General features: G+C 27.6%; 1 protein-coding gene across 2 annotated transcripts; it reads left to right on the top strand.

Moving 5' to 3' along the window:
- Positions 1-19,947: 19,947 nt before the first annotated feature.
- On the top strand, positions 19,948-24,472 carry LOC145949166 (alcohol-forming fatty acyl-CoA reductase). Of its 2 annotated transcripts, XM_029271363.2 has the most exons (10): positions 19,948-20,107; positions 20,680-20,783; positions 21,063-21,265; positions 22,347-22,447; positions 22,584-22,776; positions 22,953-23,114; positions 23,313-23,394; positions 23,526-23,795; positions 23,928-24,055; positions 24,138-24,472. In XM_029271363.2, the coding sequence occupies exons 1-10, from the start codon at positions 20,029-20,031 to the stop codon at positions 24,289-24,291; spliced, it is 1,476 nt and encodes a 491-aa protein (XP_029127196.2). In that variant the 5' UTR covers positions 19,948-20,028; the 3' UTR covers positions 24,292-24,472. The 2 variants fall into 2 exon arrangements, with proteins under 2 accessions (XP_029127196.2, XP_082918653.1); XM_083062527.1 differs by lacking the exon at positions 22,953-23,114.
- Positions 24,473-26,601: the final 2,129 nt, after the last annotated feature.

Genomic DNA, 26,601 nt, shown 5'->3' with positions numbered 1-26,601 from the left:
TGTAACGCCCGATTTATATAATAATAATTATATATTTTCTTATATAATATTTTTGTAATTATATCATTAACATTTTTTTTTTTGAAAATAAAGATAAAGAAAAAGAATATTTTGTAAGTTTATTACATGACATATCGTTCTAATATATTTACAATAATGTATTATTTTACACAATATTTCTTTCTTTCACTTCTATTACAAAATATTTACATTAATAGTGGAAAGAAAAATTACAATTAAAATAATATGGTTGGCAAATAAAATTATAACAGATCCATCAAATAGCCTCCATATTCCAATTTCTTCCAAGTAGGACAGCAGCAACAACGACTGCAAAATGATCTGGAATCTCAAGTAGATCCATCTATTTTATAATATATTTAATTTTAAAAACAAAGAAAAGAGAGGAGTGAGAACAATATCCAATAAATACAATAATTCAAAAGAATAAATACAAAATTATTTATAATCAATATTAAACATATATATATATATAAATATATATATATATATATATATATATATATATATATATAAATCATATATTAGATTTTCATGCTATAATAAAATTTGAATTATACTTGTAGTGACTAGTCAGGATAAATGAGCATCATCATAATATCAATCAATAAAAGGATATTTCACCTTAACCAACAATAGGATATTTCACCTTTATTTCTTACTCATTTAAATCCCCAAGGTTAAACCTCCAGCTATAAATAATTCAAATTTTATCTTCTATGGCCATGAAACAATATTTATCTTCATAAATACGTGAAGAAATAACAACAAGACGAATTCAAGATATCACAACTATATCATCGTTGATTATAAATATATTTACGTAAAACGAATATATTAATAATACCAATGATATAAATAAAAATGACAATCATTATAAAATAATTAAACAATATAAAATATGAACACCTTAATAATTAATATGGATAAAAATAATCATAGATTAAACAAATAAATGAGGTTAGGGACACCCCACTAAATAAATATACATAAAAAATAACATAAATAAATATATATAATAGTATATAAAATTTTAAAGAGATAAGGTTCTCTTCCCCCTTACCTGGATAAGCAGGAGCTAAAACTTGAGTAGAACCTCCTCCTCTAGATTCCCTCTTTCTTTCCATCTTTCTTTCTTTCTTTCTCTTTATGATCTCTCTCTCTCTCTCTCTCTCTCTCTCTAAGATTTTCACCTTCTCACTCATTTATAAATTTTTCACACCCCTGCCTCCTATTTATAGGCATCCTGGCGTACCCGAAACAGCCTGTACTGAATCCGGAACGACCCATTCCGGAGCCTTTGAATATACACAAAATTTTAAACTGGAACGGCCCGTTCTAAAACCAGAACGACCCGTTTCCAAAAAGCAGAACGGCCCGTTCTAATTTTAGAACGGCCCGTTCTGGGATCCATTTTTACACACATTGAACCTCATTGAAACGGTCTGTTCCCAAAAAAACTTTTTAGGCATTTTTAAAATCTCGGAACGGCCCGTTTCCTTTTGGGAACGGCCCGTTCTGGTAAAACCTAAATTGGCCTTTTTACAAATTTTGAACGACCCGTTCCACTTTTGGGAACGGCCGTTCTGAGCCCAGAATATTATTTTATTATTTTTAATTATAAAATCCCTTTAATAATCCCATAAATATTTAAAATACATAATAATCATTTATTAAAAATCTCTAAAATATTCTAAAAAAAACCCTTTTTATTAATTACTAACTATAGAAAAATAATTTTCATAAATATAAAATATTGTATAAAATTTGGGATGTTACATGATGTATACTGGTGATGATGATATGATAAGAATTGTGCATAAATTCTTGTATGTGAGGCATGCATCATGTGTACAAAATGTTTTACAACCGTACACGAGATTTTGCCTTCGAGCAATGAGCCTTCAGATGGTGAGCCTTCAGATGGTGAGCCTTCAGATGGTGAGCCTTCAGATGGTGAGCCTTCGAGCGATGACCTTCGAGCAATAAGCCTTCAAGTAGTGGCCTTTGGGCAGTGAGCCTTCAAACAATGTTAAAATATTTTACTATAGCATCACATGCTTATAGTTTAGGAGAGTCTTGTCCATTGCATTATCATATCATAACCATTGTATCTTGATTGACTATGAACTATGAATGTGATAAATATTGAGAGGTATGATACAGTTACTCATGTATCTTAATGATGATTATAGACGTGTATTTGTTGTTTATTTGTGTGAGGATATCCGACCATAACTTGCACCAATATTTAGAGTGAAATGTTTTTCACTCCCCTCTCTTTGTTGTTAGTTGAATTTGATTTAGTATCAAACTCTTATTTCCTTATAATTGCTTCCACACTTAGTTTTACTTGTTGATGAATTTTGATTTGTGATGTGATACCTCTACTCAAGTAGTTTAATTTTTATTTAGTTAAATAATTTGAACAGTCCCTTTTATGAATTATTTAAATGTATACTATAATAGTATATGGGACATGGTGTCCCACTAAATAAAGTAATTAATTACCCTTATTTTGATATAACATAAAATGACTAAATTTTCAAATTATTGGATGAACAGTAATAGGAGAAAACTTATTTCAATATTAACAACTTTATATAATAAGATTTTGGCTTAAAACATTTTTAAGTCTTTTAAATTTAGGGTAAATTTAATTTTTTTTTCTTAAATTTAAAATTATTATTTTTAGACCTTATAATTTTCAAAACTCGTATTTTAGTCCTTCAAATCACCAATAACATACTAAAAGTGACAAAGTGAGATGATTGTGCAATATAAATCAACCGGGTTTAATGAAATATTTTTATTAATAGAGAAATCAGTAAATAGATTTTATGTAATAATATTTGATAAATTATTTAATAAAATTTGAATATAGGGAGTAAAACAAGTTTTTGTCAAATTACAACAACTAAAGCAACAATTTTAAATTTGAAAGACTAAAAACAAATTTAATCTAAATTTGAAAAAGTAAAAACATATTTTAACTTAACTTTTTTAATATCTTTAAGTAAAATAATTAATTACTCTTATTTTAAGTTAATGTAAAATAACTAAATTGTTCCCTTTGTGTAACGCCCGATTTATATAATAATAATTACATATTTTCTTATATAATATTTTCGCAATTATATCATTAACAATATTTTTTTTGCTTTTTTGAAGGTAAAGATAAAGAAAAAGAATATTTTATGAATTTAATACATGACATATCGTTCTAAAATATTTACAATAACGTACTGTTTTACACATTATTTCTTTCTTCCCCTTACCTGGATAAGTAGGAGCTAAAACTTGGACAGGACCTCCTCATCTGAATTCCCTCTTTCTTTCCCCCTCTCTCTCTCTCTCTAAGATTTTCACTTCTCACTAAGTTATAATTTTTTTCACCCCCTGCCTCCTATTTATAGGCATTCTGGCGTACCCGGAACGGCCCGTAATGATTTCGGAAGGGCCCATTCCGGATCCTTCAAACATATGGAAAATTCTCAACTGGAACGGCCCGTTTCAACAAGCAGAACGGCCCGTTTCAAAAAGCAGAACAACCCATTTCAAAAAGTAGAACGGCCCGTTCTGAAGTTCATTTTACACACATTGACCTTTACTGGAACGCCCCTTTTCTAACTAACCTTTTTAGACATTTTTAGAATTCCGGAACGGCCCGTTTTCCTTTGGGAACGGCCCGTTCTGGAGAAATCAAAATGAGTCTTTTTACTACATTGGAACGACCCGTTCCACTTTTAGAACGGCCCGTTCTGCCACTTCAAAATCAGTATATTTTCATTGTTTGGAACGGCCCGTTCCACTTTTGGAACATGCCGTTCCAACCTAAAGAAACAGAATTTTATAAAAGAATTTCATAAATAATTTAAATTATTAAAAACCTTTACAATATTTTATAAAAACCCTTTTAATTAACTAAAATAACTATACAAAATAATCTTCATAAATATATAAAAATAGATAATAATTGATATTGCAATATTAGAAATTCCGAGGTGTTACAATTCTCCCCTCCTTTTAGAAATTTCGTCCCCGAAATTTACCTAAAAACAGAAATAGATAAGTTTCTCGCATCTTTCTTTCTAATTCCCATGTAGCACTCACTACCTTATTGATGTACAACTCTATCAATCTCTCCAAAAAATGTCTAATGTTAATAAGTACAAAGTGAGCAAACTTGGTAAGCATATCCATAAGATCAAACTTCTTAAAAATATCATACATAACTACAACTAAGTCCATAGATACAGAATCTTATTTCCAAATTATGACGTCTAAAGATTGCATCAGACATGAAGGTTTTTGGTGTTCTACCTTAGCTTTCTGACATATTAAGCAAGCATACACAAATTCCTCCACTTCTCTCTTCATCTTAGGCCACCAAAACATCTTTTTAAGATCTTGGTACATCTTAGTGGCTCCTGGATGGATACTAAGGATACTCTTATGACCTTCTTCTAGAATTGCTCTCTTAAACTCTGGCACACTAGGAATGCACAACCTATCCTTAAATCTCAAAACTCCATCCACTCCAAATTTAAACTCACTCCTTCTTACCTTGAATTCAACTTCTCTATTTGACTCAATAAGAAAATATCTATCTTCTGACCTTCTCTAATCTCATCTAACAAGCTATTAGTCATTCTCAAAGCTCCCAACTTAATACTCTTAGAAGTCAACTCACACCCTAAGCTCATATCCCTAGACTCCTCAATCATATGCAATTCCCTAATCATCAAAGAAACACCCTCAAAGATTTTCTTCTTAAAGTGTCAGCTACAACATATGCTTTACCGGAGTGATAATTCAATTGGAAGTCATAATCTTTAAGAAACTCTAAACATCTCCTCTACTTCTCTTTTCACCTTAGACCATCAAGTTTCCGCTGTGCCACTCTGATACATTTTAGTAACTCTTAAATAAATGCTAAGAGTACTCTTTATGTCCTTTCTCTAAGATCATCTTCCTTAATTTGGGTTTACTAAGCACATAGATTTAATCCTTGAAACCCAAAACACCATCAACTTCCACTCGTAAAAGGCTATTTATATCCCTACCAATCTTTTTTTCACTTGGGTCACTAAGAAAGGATCTAACTCCTGAGTCATCTAATCTCATCCATTAATCTATTAGGCCTTTCAATTCAATATTCCTAAGGGTGAACTTACATATTACGCTTAAGTTTCTAATCTCCTCAATCAAATACAACCCTTATATCATCAAAAATGATAGATGAATGCTCATCCTACTCAGGGCATTTGTCACTATATTAGTTTTACTTTTATAACCCTCTCCAAGGATTAGATGTAATATTCATTTTTTTAAAATGGGTATTTTTGTAATTTTTATTAATGGCATTTTCGCAATTTTATTAAAGTTAGAGGGGTAAATGGGTAACTTGGAACGGGCTGTTCCAAAATTGGAACGGGCCGTTCCAAGCAATAAAAAGACACTAAATTTTAAGTTGGGAACGGGTCCAGAACGGGTCGTTCCAACAAGGAGAACGGGTCGTTCTAATTTTGGAACGGGCCGTTCTGGAAGGAGCACGGGCCGTTCCGGAAGGAGAACGAGCCGTTCTGGATGAGTCTCGGAACGGGCCGTTCTGGTTTCGGAATAGGTCGTTCCAGTTCAAAATTTTACGTGGATTTTTCAGGCCCAGAACGGGCGTTCCGCTTTTGGAACGGGACATTCCGGGTTAGGCAGGCAGAACTCTATAAATAGGGGGTTGGGGTGTTGGAAAAGCAGGATTGAGAGAGAGGGTCCTAGAGAGAGAAAGAGGAGAGAGAAAGAGAAAAAGGGAGAGGAGGGGAAAGAAAAGAGGAAAGAAAGGAAGAGGAATCCAGTAGAGGAGGTTCTGCCAGGGGAGAGAAAAGAGGAGGGAGAGGAGGAGATTCTGCCCGAGTTTCGGTTCTTGTTTAAGGAAGAGGAGGAGGTTCTGCCAGAGTTTTGGTTCAGGTTTATCCAAGTAAGGGTAGTACTTATAAGACTTAATCTAGTATGTATGAGCATGATAAGGGTAGTATAATTTTTAATATGCTATTTTATGTGGAGATTTTTATTTCACATAGTATAATTTGGATCAATTGATGGTTGTTTTGGATATTTAATTATTTATGTTATTATATTGAATATTTTGGCTTGGTTATGGAAATTTTTGGTATGTAATTATGGAATATGCTATGTGTATGTGGTTTGGAAAAGTAAATAGGACTTAGAGGAGTAAGGTTATGGTATGGATTAGATCTCTTGGTGAGATCAGGATATAATCTTTGGAAAAATATGGAATTTGGGAATCCCATGGTGAGGATTCCAATATGGAACTTTTCCAAAGATTATATAATAAACCACTTCAGATGTTAGGTGGATTCTGAAGTACTCCTCTAAGTATTCTATTTGCTACCGGTATGGGTCTAGGCCGAGTCATACCGATGGATGAGGTGGCCCCACCAGGGTTACGTGACGACGTAATCTAACTGTATATTTTCCATGAGAGGTTAGGCGTGAGACATGGGTTGCTGACATGTTTCACCGTATCAACACTTGGTTTGGATGGTGTTGAGGCCAACATTTGGTTTGGATGTGTTGGTTACATCATGGATTATACAGTGGTGTGACTTTGTATTGGATGTGGAATATGTATACATATGGTATGGATTGTATACATTGGTTATGGATTCTTTATTATCATAAAATATGTATGCATTGGCATGGATGTGTATATATTATATTTTGGATTGGTCTATATTTAGCTTGGAAATGACTTGTTGGTCTGGATAAATACTGTGGATAAATATCTGTTTAATGATATTTTATTATGATGTACTATGATTGGTTTTATATGTGCTAACCCTTATATTTCCATGATGGACTGTGATGATCTCACTATGTGGGGGAGCAGATCAGGTATGAGGCTTTGGGATAACAAGGAGTCTTTTGGATAGCTTCTTTGAGAAGTGGCTAGGTTTAGAGCTTGACCAGCACCTAGGGTGTCTTGTTTTGATGTCTTCATGACGTTGTAATTATATTACCTTTTTGGATTACTGTATAACCTTACTGAGGATGACTCTACTATAAAATTATGTTATATATTTTAGAAACAATTTTATATGTTATTGTATATTTACACTCTAGCGTAGCTGGCTCTTATTCTATTTTCTTTTGTATATATTATTTATCTTTGGTTGGTTCTAGATGTGACGGCCTAGGGTGGGTCGTTACATTAGACGCCTAAGTGTAAGTTCACTATATACCCATATTCGGTCTTCAAGTCTTACCACTTCATTTATACCCCGGGCAAACTCTTATTCACTATCTTGTCCTATAGCCTCATGCCTTGCCATCAAAATGAATCAACTAATTATGTTTATCCAATACCTTTCAACAATCTACTCGTTTACTCGAGTCATACCTAGTTTCCCACTACTAGGAGTAATTTCACAAGTCAAACTTAAATTCCTAATTTGAGCCAAAAGATACATCTTTAATCATAAAGAAAGATAAATATAGATGTTTTCTACTCAAAGCATCGACCACTACTTTAGATTTACCCAGATAACAACTAAGATTAAAATCCTAATCCTTACAATTTCCAACTACCTCTTCTGTCTCATATTCAACTCCTTCGGATCAAACAGATATTTAAGATCCTTATAATCACTAAATATCTCAAGCTTAAAATTATACCAGTAATGTCTCCAAAATCTCAAGCGTAACTATTACAACCTCTAATTCAAGGTCATGAGTAAGGTAATTTCTCTCATGAATTTTCCATTACCTAGATGATAACCCCAATTTTATACGTTTATATATTTGCAGATAATTTATATATATTTTTAGATTGAGAACACAAATGAGTAATAAGAGAAAATTTTCAAACTTACATACACATAATTAACTTATAATAACCTTAAAATATTTGCAATAATATACGTAATTATAAACTACTCATATCTTACATTATTATTTCTAACATTTACATTACATATTATTTTACTATTATTTAGAGTACATGTCTTACATACTATTTTTTTTTTCTACTACTACTACGATAGTATTTACACTGGTGGTGGAAATAAGTTTACAATAGGATTTGCATGATTTGCTGGTGGTAAAAAGAAAGTCACTATAATTGATCCATCTATATTAGTGGGATTTTCTTAATCGGGAAAGAAAACGAACGAAGACAGCCCTATGCCTTGGAACGTGACTGAGTTGGAGATAACGTCAACACTCCAACTACCCCCGGGAAAAACGGTCGTGATGACTACTGTAAAAGGACCTGGAATGGCCGGTAGATCCATCTATTTTATTATATATTAAATTTTTCACAAAAAGAAATAAGGAGTGAGAACACTTATTAAATAAATATAATTAATTAAATAAAGAACAAGATTATATATAGTAACATAAAAATTAAATAATAAAATTTGAATTATTTTAATAGTGACTAGTCAGGATAAATGAGCATTATTGTAGTATCAACCAAATATCAACAGAATATTTTACCATGAATGCTTACTCATTTAAATCTCCAAGGTCAAACCTCCAGCTATAAATAATTCAAACTTTATCTTCTATGGCCATAGAATAATATTTATCTTCATAAATACGTGAAGAAATAATAACAATATGAGTCAAAGAGACTTTAACAAAACTATATCATAGTTGATTATAAATATATTTACAATAAATATATTTACGTAAAAAGAATATATTAAGAATACCAATGATATAAATAAATATGACAATCATTATAAAATAATTAAACAATATAAAATATGAACATCTTAATAATTGTTATGGATAAAAATAATCATAGTTTAAGCAAATAAATGAGGTTAGGGACACCTCACTAAATAAATATACATAAAAAATAACATAAATAAATATACATAATAGTATATAAAATTTTAAAGAAATAAGGTTCTCCTCCTCCTTACCTTGAAATGTAGACTTATCAAGAAGTAGTTGAATAAAAGGAATTTTCTTACTTCCCTCTCTGTCTCTCTTTCTTTCTTCTCTTTTTTCTTCCTTCTCTTTTTTCTTCCTTCTCTGTTTTCTTCACTCGACTCTTGTGTCTCCTAAAATTTACTCGGTGAAGGCCTATTTATAGCATCCAAAGTCATGATTACATATTTACAATGTAATGGTAAAATTCGTTCGATTACACCCCATTTGTACCTTTAGTTGCTTAGAGATAATATTGGAATTGATTTAATTTCACGGGATAAGCTTCTGAGCTGCGTTGCTTATCCCTGCGTGGCTTATCCCTGCATTTGCTTATCCGTGCATTTATTGCACCAGTTTTTTTTTTTTTTTTTTTGGAAATCATTAGAAATTCCAGGAAATGAAAAAAAATTTGTAATATGCTTATGAATTTATGTATTTATATATAATAATCCAAATGTTTATTTTAAAATTAAATATATATATATATATATATATATAATTTATAATTAGAGTATTATTCTAAAATAACAGAATTTGTTGAATATAATTAAATATTGTTTATTTCCATTTTAATTTCTGAAAATTTTGACAATAAAATTTTAATGTATAAAATATCAAACTTGTTTTCTATTTGTTAAAATAAAAAAAAAATTAATTACTATTTTAAGAATAATAAAAATATTATATTTAAATTTTAGGATGTTACACTTTGAGCGAATAATTTTGAACATTAACAACATTGTATAATAAGATTTTAATTTTTCAGGTTAACAAGTGATATTATTGCATATATTTTTTGCCAATTTTGACTATAGAATTAACATTATATCGTTATCTTTTCATGTAAATAATTACTCATGATATTTATTTAAGTTAATATTGGGTAAATTGTACTTATTTTTTGTTGAAAATTTTCAGATTATCGATCATTATATTTAATCATGATTGATTTTGTAAAAAGTGATTTATCTTTTAATTTAATTTAACATAATTAAATGTAAACGTGTGTAATTAAAATTATTTTTTTGGTATTGTAATTAATATTAGTTTAACATTAAAAAGTTTTTAATAAAAATAAAATAAAATTTTGTAAAATATTTTGTAATGTTCGAATTAAATTGGGGAAAACTATATCTATCTTGTTATTACCCCTATATAGCAATTCAAAATAAAAATAACAATTTGTGTTCATGACTTTTGCTATTGAGAAAAATAATAAAATAGTTGTAATTAGAGATGTGAATGGAATAGGTACTTATCTCTATATTCTTGTAGATATTTATTAAGTAGATAGTCCCAATTTTTTGTTAATAGATGCAAATACTTATGAATACCTACAATTATTTATTAAAAAAAAATAGTATACAAATCAGTATAAAAACTATATAAAATAAAATCTGCATAAATAGAAAAATTGCATAAAAAATTGGATAAAAGATCTGCATAAAATAAAATGTATAAAAATATGAATAAAATAATATTTACATAAATAAAATTTATATAAAAAGCCTGCATAAATAATAATAATAATAATAATTTTGCATAAAATAAACTAGATAAAACTTCTTAACACCCACATATAGTCTAAATAAAAACCGTATGTAATGCCCGATTTATGTAATAATAATTATATATTTTCTTATATAATATTTTCATCTTACAATTAAATCATTAACGATATATATATATATATATATATATATATATATATATATATATATATATATATATATTTAAGATAAAGATAAAGAAAAAGAATATTTTGTGAGTTTATTACATGACATATCGTTCTAAAATATTTATAATAATGTACTATTTTACACATTATCTATTTCTTCCACTTTTATTATAATATTTACATTGATAGTGAAAAGAAAATTACAATTGAAATAATATGGTTGGCAAATAAAATTATAACAGATCCATCAAATAGCCTCCATATTCCAATTTCTTCCAAGTAGGACAGCAGTAACAACAACTGCAAAATGATCTGGAATCTCAAGTAGATTCATCTATTTTGTAATATATTTAATTTTAAAAACAAAGAAAAGAGAGGAGTAAGAACAATATCCAATAAATACAATAATTCAAAAGAATACATAGAATTATTTATAATGAATATTAAACATATATATATATAATTATATATACAAATCATATATTAGATTTTCATGATACAATAAAATTTGAATTATACTTGTAGTGACTAGTCAGGATAAATGAACATCATCATAACACCAACCAACAAAAGAATATTTCACCTTAACCAACAATAGGATATTTCACATTCATTCCTTACTCATTTAAATCTCCAAGGTCAAACCTCCAGCTACAAATAATTCAAACTTTATCTTCTATGGCCATAGAACAATATTTATCTTCATAAATACGTGAAGAAATAACAACAAGACGAGTCCAAAATATCACAACTATATCATAGTTGATTATAAATATATTTACCATAAATATATTTACGTAAAAAGAATATATTAAGAGTACCAATAATATAAATAAATATGACAATCATTATAAAATAATTGAACAATATAAAATACTACAAGAAAAATGATAAATTGCGACAGACAAATTGCGACGGTTATCTAGAAACCGTCGTCGCTTTGATATTGCGACCCTTCATACGACAGTTTTTCAAAACTGTCGCAAAATTGTTCAACATTGCGACGGTTTATCGTAAACCGTCGCAAAATTTGTTTAACATTGCGACGGTTTATCATAAATTGTCGCAAAATTTGTTTAACATTGCGACGGTTTATGATAAACCGTCGCAAGTTTAACATTGCGACAGTTAATCATAAACCGTCGCAAATTTAACATTGCGACAGTTAGTCATAAACCGTCGCAAAATTTTCAGCATTTTTTTTATTAGAATTGAAAAGTTTTTTTTTTGAAGTATTATGTATATTATCTTAATGAACTTATATTTTATTAACAATTTTATATATACTTTCTTTAACATGAGGTACACAATTTTTTTTTCTTTATATAATTTCAAAATCGTGACTAGAATATAAATTTATCATTCAACAAACTTATGAATTTATCTTGTATGTAAGATGTGTTAGAGTATATAAATAAGTATAATTATCATTTTATAACTTAATTTTTGAGTTATCACATCACATATTATTGAATAATTTACAATGTTAAATTTTATAAATTTTATTTTAAATGTCCATCTTTTTAACACTATTAAAAATACAAAAATAAATATGTTAAATTTTATAAAAATCCAGTTTAATTTATTTATGATATAAATATGTTTTTAATATCTAATATATATTTTTAGATGATAATTTATTTTAAAATATATCTTATAATAACAATTCTAAATGAAACATAAATTTTCTGATTTTTCTTATTTTGATTTTTTAAATCAATATATACAATTTTACTATTTTGATTTTTCCAATCAACGTATACAATAAATAAAAAACACAAAAGATAAACATGCATGGTAAAAATTTTATTTTATCAAAAAACTTTTTATTTTAATATATTACATTATATATGTGAATATTAAGACATATATATATATATACATATATATATATTATAATTAAACTTTTTTAAAAAATTAATTCATTATTAAAAAAAAATTTATTACATGAGAATTAATTTCTTTCAAAAATTTGACAGATATAAAATAAATAAACATTTTTTCTGAATCTATATTTTTATTTTATTAGAATATAATTTTTATTTTTTAAAATATATTATTTTTTTAGATAAAAAATTATGTATATGTCAAATAGTAGTGGGACAAGTGCCCACTATTCCAAACGTACATCCGTCCCTATATATATATATATATATATATATATATATATATATATATATATATATATATATATATATATATAATATAGGGGGTTATAATTATACCAATGTAACTTTTATTAAGTATTATGCTGCTCAATAACTTTATATTAAATGTGTATTTTGTAAATCCAACCGTTAAATTGAAAGTTCATATCACTTTATAAGTGTATATCAAATTTTGTTAAAATTGAACAACAACTGAAAGGTAATCAAATTGTTTATATTTTAGTGTATTTTGAAATGAATATATTACATCAATTTTGTTTAATAAAAATGAAGTATCAAATCATCTTGGGTTAATATAAAGTTTTGTATATATAATCTATGAGAGATATGAACTTTCAATCTAACAGTTGGATTTACCAAATTCACATTTAATATAAAGTTATTGAGCTGTGTAATACTTAGTAAAAGTCACATTTAATATATATATATATATATATATATATATATATATATATGAGGGGGTTTATAATTACATCAGTGTAAATTTTACTAAGTGTTACACCACTCAATAACTTTATATTAAATGTGAATTTTGTAAATTTAACCGTTAAATTGAAAATCTTTTGCTATTATATCATATATACAAAATGTTATATTAATCGAAGATGATTTCTTATAAAAACAAAATTAAATCTGTCGGAAAATGTATATTTTCGATGAGAAAATTTTTGTAGGAAAAGCTATATTATTGATGGAATATTTCAGAAAAATTTATATTTGTCGAAAATGTAAGAACTGGTTTTAAATTTGATATGAAAATATTATGATATAATTAGATAAGATTTTAAGTTAGTATTTTATTAATGGTTGATAATTAAAAAATAAAACAAGGATAAATACATTTTTTGAATTTTATATGTTTGATTTAAGATAACTTACAAAATAACTCTTGATAAAGTTATTCCGCTCAATAACTCATCATGTGTGTTGAATTTCATCAATCCAATTAATTGTTAATTTAAAAATTATTAAATTTTACTAATAATTAATATAAAAAAATTAATTAGTTTTGGAATAAATTATTTTCTAATTAACAATATAATTGAAACATTAATTATTTTAAATTATTTAACTAAAATCTTATTGACAATTTACTATATGATCTTAATAATTTTGTATAACTAATATCTGGTTTTAAATTTGATATGAGAATATTATATATAATTAGATAAGATTTTAAGTTAGTATTTTATTAATAGTTGATAATTAGAAAATAAAACAAGGATAAATACTTTTTTTTTTAATTTTATATGTTTGATTTAAGGTAAATAAATATATTAAATTAATTAATAACTTATTTAAAATATTAAAATTTAATTTATAAGTATGTAATAAATAAATATTTATAATTTTATAAATTATATTGTCATTATAAATTAAAAAATTTTAAAAATTTAAATTATAATTTTAAATCGAAATAAGTAGATGTTAATTATAAAAGTAAGTACATATAAATAAAGAATAACTAAATATATTATTATTATTATTATTATTATTATTATTATTTGTAATATAAAATTATTATATATTATTATTATAGTACAAATATGAGATTGTATATTTGAGGATGACTTAAATGAATTAATTTGTACAAGTTATACTGACAACATACATATACATTTCGGTAGCTTACTCATCAGAATTTCACAGTTAAGCGTGCTTGACCTGGAGTAGTACAGAGATGGGTGACCTTCTGGAAAGTTTTCCAGAAATTGCACAAGTAAGGATAAAACATGCTAAACAGTGAAATATCGTGAAATAAAATCCTTGAAAGGCCAAATATGAGGATTGTTACATTAATAAATTTATTAAAATAAAAAATATATATAATTTTCGACGGGTAAAAAAAGGGTTGTAATATTAGTTTAGAGGCAGTTGGTGCGACAGTTGATGAAAGGGTCGCAATGTTAATATAGAGGCATTTGGTGCGACAGTTGATGAAACGGTCGCAATTCCAATTTTGCGACGGTTTGTGCAACGGTTCTGATAACCGTCGCAAAATTGCCTGGTGACGGACGATTCTGCGACGGTTCCCAAACCGTCGCAATGTTGTCTTTGCGGCAGCTCTAACCGTCGCAATGTAGGCCATATAACCGTCGCAAAATCGTCATTTTCTTGTAGTGAAATATGAATTCCTTAACAATTATTATGGATAAAAATAATCATAGGTTAAGCAAATAAATGAGGTTAGGGACACCCCACTGAATAAATACACATAAGAAATAACATAAATATATAAACATAGTAGTATATAAAATTTTAAAGAGATAAGGTTCTCCTCCCCCTTACCTGGATAAGCTGGAACTAAAACTTGAGCAGAACTTCCCCCTCTGGATTCCCTCTTTCTTTCCCTCTCTTTCTTTCTCTCTCTTTCTCTTTCTCTTTCTCTCTCTTTCTCTCTCTAAGATTTTTACCTTCTCACTAAGTTATAATTTTTTTCACCCCTTGCCTCCTATTTATAGGCATCCTGGCGTACCCGGAACGGCCCATTCTGAATCCGGAACGACCCGTTCTGGATCCTTCGAATATATGTAAAAATTTCAACTGGAACGGCCCGTTCTAAAATCAGAACGGCCCGTTTTCAAAAAGCAGAACGGCCCGTTCTAAAATTAGAACGGCCTGTTCTGGAGTTCATTTTTACACAGGTTAACCATTATTGGAACGGCCGTTTCTAACTTGAATTTTTAGGCATTTTTAGAACTTTGGAACGCCCCATTTCACTTTGGGAACGGCCCGTTCCGGGATAACCCAAATGAGCCTTTTTACTAAATTTGAACGGCCCGTTCCACTTTTGAAACGGCCCGTTCTGGGCCAACAAACACAAGCCTCTTTTAAAATTTGGAACGGCCCGTTCCACTTTTGGGAACGGCCGTTCTGAGTCCAAAATTTTATTTTATCATTTTTATTTATAAAATCCCTTTAATAATCCCATAAATATTTAAAATACATAATAATCATTTATTAAAATCTCTAAAATATTCTATATAAAAAGAACCCTTTTAATTAATAACTATAGAAAAATAATTTTCATAAATATAAAATATTGTATAAATTTTAGGATGTTACATCGTACATTGGTTAATGTGCTAAAAACCTAAGGTTAAATCATTTAGATAATGTTTGAGTTCAATTTTTTAGAAAAACAATCTTTGATTGAACTTTATTTCACTACGATAGGATGCATATTTTACATTGATTCTGTGATGTCATCTACATCGGTTCTAAAATTGATGTAGAATAAAGCGACTTAAAAAATGTATAAACTTCTACATCGTTTCCTATGAAAATCGATGTAGATTCCATTTAAAAAAAATAAAAAAAAATTGTATTCAAATGGAACATAGTTACGCAAGTCGAGGACAGGGAAAGAGCATGGCGACAAGAGAAGCGAGAGCTCCAAAGGCGGTGGAGCACACCACGTGAATCGCGTGCATGACCATGCCTATTTCTCTACCATCCATGACGGTGCTAACGAACACATTCACCAACTGTCCAAACGCAAGCTGCTCAATCACCAAGTGGCTCTACTTTAGGAGCACAACCACGGACACTAAGGTCGCCATGGCTAGCGCCGCCACCGCGTTGGTGAAGTTGCGCGGGCCTATCAGGTGCAGGCTCAGTAGGGACAGGATCATGACCTGAACGTTGGAACACAGCACGCGCCAACATCCCCTTAGGGTTTGGGCGAGCATTGCATCGGACACTTTGAGGAACGCTTTCATTTCACAATTGTCGTCAAGCTTCAAGCTTTCCTTCACCCTCTTCACCATGTTCTCGTACAGCTTCTCCCCACGCGCCCATTCTCTTATGGCGGTGCCGCCCACGGAACAAGGGACCAGACCCAACTCGCCCGCCATGCGCCGCCGCACCAAAGCGTTGGGCTTCGGAGACGAAGAAGTAGGCGACAATGATAAAGGGAACGAAGAGGAGGAAGAGGAGGAAGAGGAGGCAGCAGAGGAGGTTGCCGGCCTCGACGACGATGAGCATGAAGTAGGGGTAAGGGATGGCGTTGATTTCTGGAAGAGATGAAGTAGGGCAAGGGATGGCGTTAGAGCACCGCCACATTTTGGAGAGCCCCTCCGAGACTGTTTGTGGATTTGGAACACTAACAATTAGGGTTTTTGTGAGTGCCGTGCAAATTTGCCTTCATTTCTACATCGGTCAAGTGTAAACCGATGTAGAATAATTTTGTTATTTCACATCGATCAATAATACAATGGATGTAAATATACTTACATCTATTTATTTACAAAATTTTCACTGCTTTTCTTGTTTATATCGTTTCTATTGGAATCGATGTAAATATAAAGATATTAAATTGTATTTTTTAGTAGTGTATCTTTCGATTGAATTAGATTAATTTAAAGTCAAATCTTAAAACACTGATATAAAATTAAAATAAAAATAAAAATTATATAAATTAATTAATTTAATATTCATACATATCTATTGTTATAGGTACTATACTGTCTGGTCTCATCATATTAACATATAAATATAAAAAATATTCATACCCATTATTTGTAAATATATATATATATATATATGAACAACATTCATCTTTTACTTGTAATGAATATTATCTGCGGATATTTGCCGACGCAGATTTTTTCTTTTCTTTACAACTTTAACTACAACATGATTGTTGAAAAAAAAAGTGCTATCACAAAATTTTTTTAATTGAAACATTATTTATGAGCAAAGTTTACAGTACATTTCAAATAAATGGTTGATGGGTCAACCACATAAATAAATATTTTAAGAGATCCACCAATATATATATTTATTAAATAATGAATGATGCATTTAAATTTGAGTTAATTATTTATATATTATTATTATAAAAAAATTTATATTAATCAATTATAATAATAAAAAAATCTTCACAACATTTAAAGTTGTAAGGAAAAAAAAAATCTGCGGATATTTGCCGACGCAGATTTTTTCTTTTCTTTACAACTCTAACTACAACATGATTGTTGAGAAAAAAAAGTGCTATCACAAAAATTTTCTAATTGAAACATTATTTATGAGCAAAGTTTACGGTACATTTCAAATAAATGGTTGATGGGTCAATCACATAAATAAATATTTTAAGAGATGAACTCCACCATTAGATATATTTATTAAATAATGAATGTGCATTTAGATTTGAATTAATTATTTATACATTATTATTATAAAAAAAAATTACATTAACAATCAATTATATCTTGTAATTATATCATATCTCCATTAAAAATAAATATGTTTATAGTGATATGACATAATTAAAAGATATAATTGATTATCGGTGTAAATAAATTTATATAAATGATTAACTCTTTAGATTTTGGTTGAAAAAGTGAAGTTTTATAATATATATATTTTTTACATTTGAGAATTGTCTATTTTCTCCCCCAAAATATCAAGACTGGAAGTTGGTGTTTGTTGTCCTTACCTTCCCGAAGGCCACCCAACATGTTCCAGTGCAGTGAAGCAAAACACCATCTGCATTTAAAATAAAAGTTATGTCTGACCCGTTTTATTCATTGTATTGGATTTGGGTAGTTCAAGGCGTATTTGAGCTTTTCTTGTTTTAAAAATCGTATCTTATACATGTTGAGGTGTAGATGGTGTTATTAACATGTGAGTTTGGGTTTCCTGAGTTGGCTTTGAGTTATTATCGAAAGTGAGTTTAATTTATGAAAATATATCCACAATAAAAATAAAATATAAAAAGTTGTCTGAGATATTAAAAACATTTAAATGTCATCTCAGAATTTTTAAATAAAAAATTACTTTTTTATATTCCTTTATTAAAAATATTAAATATTAATATTTTTCGATAGTAAACCATTTGTAACACTTCCTCAAGGTAGCTGCCTTATTTATGACGATAACTTGTATCGTTAACCTTATTTAATGTTGACAGCAACATAATATACTAAAAGTGGAAATTATTATTGGTGTGAAAACATATAAAAAAAATCGCAATATTTATTGTTATTGAATTATATGAAGACGTCATCAATGCTAATATTGATATTTACTTGTAATGATAATATTAAGATAAATTAATTATTATAAAATTGTGAAAATTAAAATACTATAACTATAAAATCAATTCAATGATTTAATTAATTTAATATATATGTATATATATTTGTTGTAATCATCTTTGTTACTGTACTTTAATAAATATAATAATATATTTTTATAATTAAAAATCGATAAACTTTAGGTAAAAAAATATAGTGATAGCCACGTATAAATCTTTCTTTTATAAATATATATAGATAGATAATAGATAATTGATTATAACAGTGTTGAGTAGGTGGTTAGCAGAGGGTAGCTCTTACATTTATATTTCACGTACGTCGAAAAGTTAGGTCCATTTCATACGTGGCTTCCTTTGTGTTTAATTTTTATTTATCATATTTATTTATAAATTAAATTTTAATATTTTTAAAATAATTTTATATCATAATATAAATTATTTATATTAAATTCAAAAATATAATTTATTTATTTAAAATATATATTTATATAATTTTAAATATAATTTATATATTAAATATAATATTTATTTGAATATTTAATTTATTTTAACTTTTAGTTATATATAATAAATATTGAGTCTCTAAAATGTAGTATTAAAATATTAATTTTTATATAAAAAACCAGTAGAATTTAGGGAAAAAATAAATATAACGATCCATGTATAATTTTTTTATTATATGACAAATATAATATTAGATAATCCGTTATAACAGTAATAAGTAGATGGAAGGCGGAGAGCTCTGACATTTATATTTCATACCGAAAAATTAATTACGTCCGCAAACATAAATAAATAAATATATATATATATATATATAAGATGTGTTTACATTCAATAACTCATTTATATATCATATTTCAACGATCTAATAGTTAAATTTAAAATTTTAAATATATAAATTAAATTTTTAAATTTTTAAAAAATTTAAAAATTATTTAATATTTTATTTCATTAATTTAAATTAATAAATAATTATAAAATTATTTTATATATTAATTTAAATTAATGAAACGGATCCCTCTCTTTCTTTATATATATATATATGTCGTAGGTAGATTCCTCTCTATATATATAATGCCATTTGATGCATTATTGGTCACCCACACCTTTATCCATCTTCTTTATATACTAGTATTTTCACATTTTATAGTATTTCTCCAATGGAATTGGGAAACATAATACCCTTCCTCGAGGACAAGAATATTTTGGTCATTGGTGCCGCTGGCTTCCTTGCAAAAAGTGAGAAATTCTCTCTTTCTTCAAACCTTGCTTAATATGAGATCAAAATACCTTTTTAAGTTCCATTTTCATTCACTTTATAGTTCAAATAAATTTTTTAAATTTTTATATTTATATTTATTAATTTTTTAAATTTTATTAGTTTAATATATATATATATATATCATTTCGGTCTCAACTCTTATTTTTTGAATTGCTTTTTTCAACATTATCTCTTTAATGTTGATGTGATTGAGATATTCGGTAAAAGAAAAGTGTCTTAATAATAAGTATTGTAAGTGAGAATAAAAAAGAGTTACGAAATGTCAAATAATTTTATTTAAAGTAATTTTAATAAAAATAAATTTGACATCTTAAATATACAAAATTAAATTAATGCTTCTATTATGCCAACATAAAAGAAATAATATTAAAAAAATTAACAAAAATTAAAATGATTAAAATATTACAAATATAAAAACTAAATTGATTTATTATAGAACCTAAAAGTATTGAAAAAATAAGTATAAAAATTAAAAATATTTGAATTAGATGTGTGCTTACTTGTGTTGTGTATATATAATATATTGCAGTTTTTGTGGAGAAGGTACTGAGAGTGCAACCAAATGTCAAGAAACTTTATCTTCTTTTAAGAGCTACAGATACCAAATCTGCCACTCAACGATTGCAGCATGAGGTGAATATAAATATCATATATAATTAACGTTTTAGAGCATTTTTTTTATTTTCAGCAGAAAACATTTTTAATTTGTATTTAAATAGGTTCTTAATCTTACAATATCACCCAAAATTAAATTTAAAATGTTACTGTGTCCATTCAGCTGTTTTGGAGGGACTGCTTAATCATGGTTCTTAGCCTTGTTTGCTTTCCGATATATATAATAAAGTTTGAATCAAAAGATACATTAAATCAGTTCGTGGCTGATACATGCTACATATATACATGAATATGCAGATCATACAAAAGGATTTGTTTAGATTGTTGGAGGAAAATCTTGGAGCAAAGTTCAATAGCTTTGTTTCAGAAAAGTTGACTGTTGTGCCTGGTGACATTTCTCAAGATGACTTGAATTTGAAAGACCCCATTCTACGGGAAGAACTTTGCAGACAAACTCATTGTATAATCAATTTTGCTGCCACAACCAACTTTGAGGAAAGGTAGATATATTTGGAAGAATATAAAACTTTTTATACAGAGAGAAGTAATGAATTCCCTTACTTCAAGAAACTTTTGATGACTTACTCCCGCAATAATTAATGATAGATTTACTTTTTATTTCATATAAATAATTCATAATTTATATTAAATTTCATACATTCAATATAAACTTATATATATAACTTTTATATTTTCTTTTTATTAATTCAAAATTATTGAGTAGAATAAATTTATTCTTAGAATAAATTTATTCTTAGAATAAACAAATCTTTTCTACTTAATAAATTATGTTCTACATAAAATTTTAATAATTCAACCGTGTTAAATTAAAAATTCTTAATATATAAATTAAGTTTTTAAGTTTTTAAAAAATTTACAAACTTGATATATATATTTAGAAATTTTAATTAAACGATTAAATCGTTAAAAATTGATGTAAAATATGAATTATTTAATGGAGTAAATCTCTATATTTATTTCACTCAATAATTCATGTTTTACGTCGAACTTCAACAATCAAACTGTTGAAAATCGTAAATCAAGTTTATAAATTTTTTAAAAATTAAAAATTATTTGATACTTAACTGTATAAATTCAAATCAACATATAAAATGCTTTAAATTTATAATAAAGTATCAAATAATTTTTAAATTTTTTAAAAAAATTATTGACTTGATATATGAATTAAAAAAATTTAATTTAATGGTTGTATTGTTAAAATTTTAGAATGTTACTCTATTTCTATATTTACACCACTTATATACATGTTTACCATACCAAATGTTTTTTTATTTATACTAACATACAAAAAGTGTTTCTTACTTTCATGAATTATTTTTAAAAATAATAGATTAGTGGATAGTTATTAAAAATACAAACATTAATTGTGAAGTAGGTGGTTACTTATGATATGAAAAAAGTTTGAAATATATAATCTATGCAGATAAATTAGAAGTGGTTATAAAAAGGTAAAAAAATTCAAGAAATATATACACAAAAAAAAGGTTGATCATCTTTATTATAATTATAAATTTTCTAAATTTTACTTAATTAAAAAATATGTGTACATTATATATGCAGATACGATGTTGCATTGGGTATAAATACATTTGGAGTTAAGCATGTTTTGAACTTCGCCAAAAGTTGTATTAAACTAAAGGTGCTTGTCCACGTGTCAACAGGTTAGTATTAAAGTTGACCTCAAAAGTACTAATATTATTCCACGTGTATTTTCATGTATTATATTTATTTATTAACTTGTCAGTATTCAAAGCTTGCCTAAGATTAAATAATGAATATGAAGATATATGGTTTCAGCATATGTATGTGGAGAGAAGGGAGGACAAATATTAGAGGATCCATGCCAGATGGGTGTGTCACTAAATGGAGTGTCAGGATTAGACATTGACTTAGAAAAGAAAATGGTGGAGAACAAATTGTACCAACTTCGACAAGAGGGAGCCACAGAGAATGATGTTAAAATGGCCATGAAGGACTTGGGTATCCAAAGGTTGTTACCATTTTAATTTCAGGTCATTTTCATTTACAATATCATTGAGTTCAGTTCCACTATTCCACATGCAATATGACCATTCAGAATTACTTTCTGAAGCTTTTTTAAATTTTGAAAGTAGATTGTATACTAACACACCAAAATTGTGTTGGGTTGTATGTTAATAAATTCAGAGCAACTAAGTATGGATGGCCAAACACGTATGTCTTTACAAAGGCACTGGGTGAAATGTTTGTAGAAACTCTAAAGGAAAACATGTCTGTTGTTATTGTACGTCCTACAATAGTTAGCAGCACTTACAGAGAACCTTTCCCTGGGTGGGTTGAAGGAGTAAAGTAAATCACCAAATTTTATGTCATCCACTTTGTTCATGTGCATGCATTGCGTTGTGTACTTATGTTACAAATGCTAGTTATTAAGCATCCATTTATATTGATTTGTTATTTTATGTCATTTTAATTAATCTTCTTTCCAAAAAAAATAAGAGTATAAGAACATAACCAATATTCTTCTTATCTTGAGACATTTTGCAGGACTATAGACAGTTTCATTGCTGCTTATTGCAAAGGAAAATTAAAATGCTTTCCTGGGGATATCAAGGCAATTTTTGACGTGGTTAGTTATTAAACATAGTACCTGAGATCTTTTAAATTCGCGAAGAAATGGCGCAATATATACCATTTTCTAACCCAAATTTCGTTTTACAAAATGGATATACCAATTTAATTAAACCGAGTTTGAAGCAGATACCAGCAGACATGGTGATGAATGCAATAATCATGGCTTTGGTGGCTCATGCAAATCATCCTTGTGATAATATCATATATCATGTGGGTTCCTCTGTTGCAAATCCAATTCGATACCAGAATCTCAAAGACTATGGTGTTAGATATTTCATGGCAAAACCATGGGTAAACAAGAAAGGAAATCCCATCAAGGTTGGCGAAATTACAGTATTCGACAACATAACTAGTTTTCGGAGATACATGTTCGTTCGTTACTTGCTTCCATTTAAGGTTGTATATGTGTTATATGCTCAATTTCTCCTTCAGATTTTCCTTAATTTATGCAATAATATGTTATCCATTGTCAACTTATTCTTAACAGTTACATGCAGAAAGTTCTAACTTGTTTTTGCATTTTAAAAGGGATTAGAGCTAGTCAATGCAGTCTTTTTCCAATACTTTCAGGAGACATATCTTGACATTAAAAGGAAGGTCCATGCAATGATGCGGTTGGTTGACCTCTACAAACCCTACTTGTTCTTCAATGGCGTGTAAGTCAATTAATTTGCATCACTAATATTAAGATTTGAATATTAATTAATTTACTAAGTCGAGCTTGTTTTACACGCGCAGATTTGATAATATGAACACAGAGAAGTTACAAATGGCAGCAAAACAAGGTGGGGTAGAGATGGATTTGTTTTACTTTGACCCAAAAATGATTGAATGGGAGGACTACTTTATGAATGTTCATATTCCTGGTGTTGTCAAGTATGTCCTCAAGTGATATATATCATATGTGTACCCTTAAATCTAAATTTGTCATTTTAGCTTTTTTGTTAATTTCAAAACTTGAATCTCCAAAATTATGCTAGTGAGATAGGTGTTACTGATTATTGAACTTATTGATCTATTTTATACATATTACAAGCAAATTTAAGTTTTTATGGAACTCAAATTAATTATAATATCTATCAAGTTCTCTCTGAATTTTCTTTATGTCAGATCAAATTATGCAAGAATAGTACTGTGGTTTTCTAACAACTTTATTTGGCCTGCTAACACACTCTACAAGACAATTAGCAAGAAAGTATTAGAAAGATTATCCATAACATTTGTTGCATATCTATACTCAAAAAAGAACACTTACATTGTATCTATGCACCTCTCACACTTAAACTAAGAGACATACAGTCCATAACAAACATACTCACAAATTTTCTCTCTCACCACTAGTCGCATCTTACAAAACAAGTTACATGTCACTAACAAACTCTTTCATGTCACACATAATTAGGGGTGTTCATATCCGTTCTACCCCCACCAACTTAGTCCAATCCGAAAGGACTTTTTATGGGCTCGTATTTAAGAAATGAGACTTAATTAGTATATTTTTAATGATGGATTTAAGTTATACTTTGAGTCATTCCCATCTAATTTAATGTTTATTTTTTAAAAGAAAATAGAAAAACAATTATGTATTAATAATATAAAATTTATTAACTTAATAAATATGTTTTGACTAAGATATTATAATATTAATATTAGTATCATTTATCTTAAAATATATACTATAAAATATATTTTAATTGTTGGCGTATTTATTTTTAATTCTACAATTTAACTATATTAATTTAGGTTATACGTATTATCATGATTTTTCTTAGATATTCATTTTATTCTTATACATTTTTACCATCAATTCATACAAACTTTTTATTCACCATCCCTCCTAAACCATGTTTAGATACTTTTTTTTTCTCGTCTTCTTTAAAAATATTTCTTATTTTTATTTTTAATAAATATAGAGGCAAGAAAAAAATGTATATCTTTCCCTCTAAAAGTATAATATAAACATTAATAGATTTTCGGTAAGTTTGGTTGTCTCAATCCATTTGAAAAATTATTAGATCAAATTTAAATTCACAAAAATTGATTAATTCTATCAAAATTTCGAATCAAATTGAGATACAAGTAAATTTATCTCAACCCGTCCCACAAACACCCCTACAAACAATAACCAACTTCATATCATCACATTTTTCTCTAAAATACCCTCAATACAAAAAAATAATAATAAATCTCACTCTCATTTGCTCATAGCCATAGGGACCCTTTCTATCATAAACCTCACTCCCCTCAATAATCACACTTAAGAAGTCACCCTAACCCTAGCCTCACCCTCTCTCATCATTCTTCATCCTAGGCCATTTTCACTCCTGTCATCACTCGCTCACAAGTCATGCCAGCTTCATTTTATTATTGTTTTGTTTCTTAGTTTTGTGTTTTATCTAGTGTTATGACTTGTGAGTCTTTTTTATTTCTCGATAATTCCAATAGAACGGAAAATACTATTCCATCATTATTCTTACTATTAAAGAGCTAAAAAAAATTATAAATTAATCATATTGTTTATTATACATAATTCAATGTAAATAAAGATGTCAATATGAGTTAATTTAACTTATATATACAAGTTGATTAATCACGGATTAGTACTTTAAATAGATGAATTCAATTTAATTTATTTTTTTGGTGAGTCACAAAAATTTCAACTCAACTTAACCCAACACAGGTTGTGGATTAGATGAGTTGGCTCATCAAATTTTTTAAAAATTAAAAAAACAAAAAAGTTAATTACATATTCCTATTTTTAAATAGATAAAATAAAGAGATAATTTTTTATATCAAAAAATCGAGTCTATCATTAATTCAAATGTAAATATATAAATAAATAAAAACATAAAACATAAACATATTTTTTTATTTTTTAATTGTAGTTGATTAAATGGATTAACTTAACTCACTCAGATTCAAACCTGTTTGACTTATAGATTAAGTAAGGCTGATTGAAATTTAACCAAAATTGATTAAAAAAAAATTTCAAACTTAGCCCCACCCAAATCCATGTGAATCAGATTGATGATCGAGTTTTATTCATTTTTAACTTCTAAATGAAAATTTTACATTAAATAACAAACTTAATAAATGACAATCTTACAAAGTACATATGTTATCATCTAGTATTTTAGAAAATTAAAAATAAAACTAATGTTAATAAATAATTACAATAACATTTTAAAATCATCTTACAAAA

Source organism: Cajanus cajan, chromosome 8, assembly GCF_000230855.2.
Source record: "Cajanus cajan strain Asha chromosome 8, NIPB_CcT2T_4, whole genome shotgun sequence".
Lineage (NCBI taxonomy): Eukaryota > Viridiplantae > Streptophyta > Magnoliopsida > Fabales > Fabaceae > Cajanus > Cajanus cajan.
Note: the sequence above shows the minus strand (reverse complement) of the source record. Positions and strands in the feature narration are given on the sequence as shown.

Excerpts from the sequence above, each read along its gene's own strand:
- LOC145949166 (XM_029271363.2), top strand. The coding sequence starts at position 20,029 with ATGGAATTGGGAAACATAATACCCTTCCTCGAGGACAAGAATATTTTG. Across the intron at positions 21,266-22,346 it reads ACAACCAACTTTGAGGAAAG|ATACGATGTTGCATTGGGTA; the intron begins GTAGATATATTT and ends TTATATATGCAG. Across the intron at positions 23,115-23,312 it reads GGGTGGGTTGAAGGAGTAAA|GACTATAGACAGTTTCATTG; the intron begins GTAAATCACCAA and ends GACATTTTGCAG.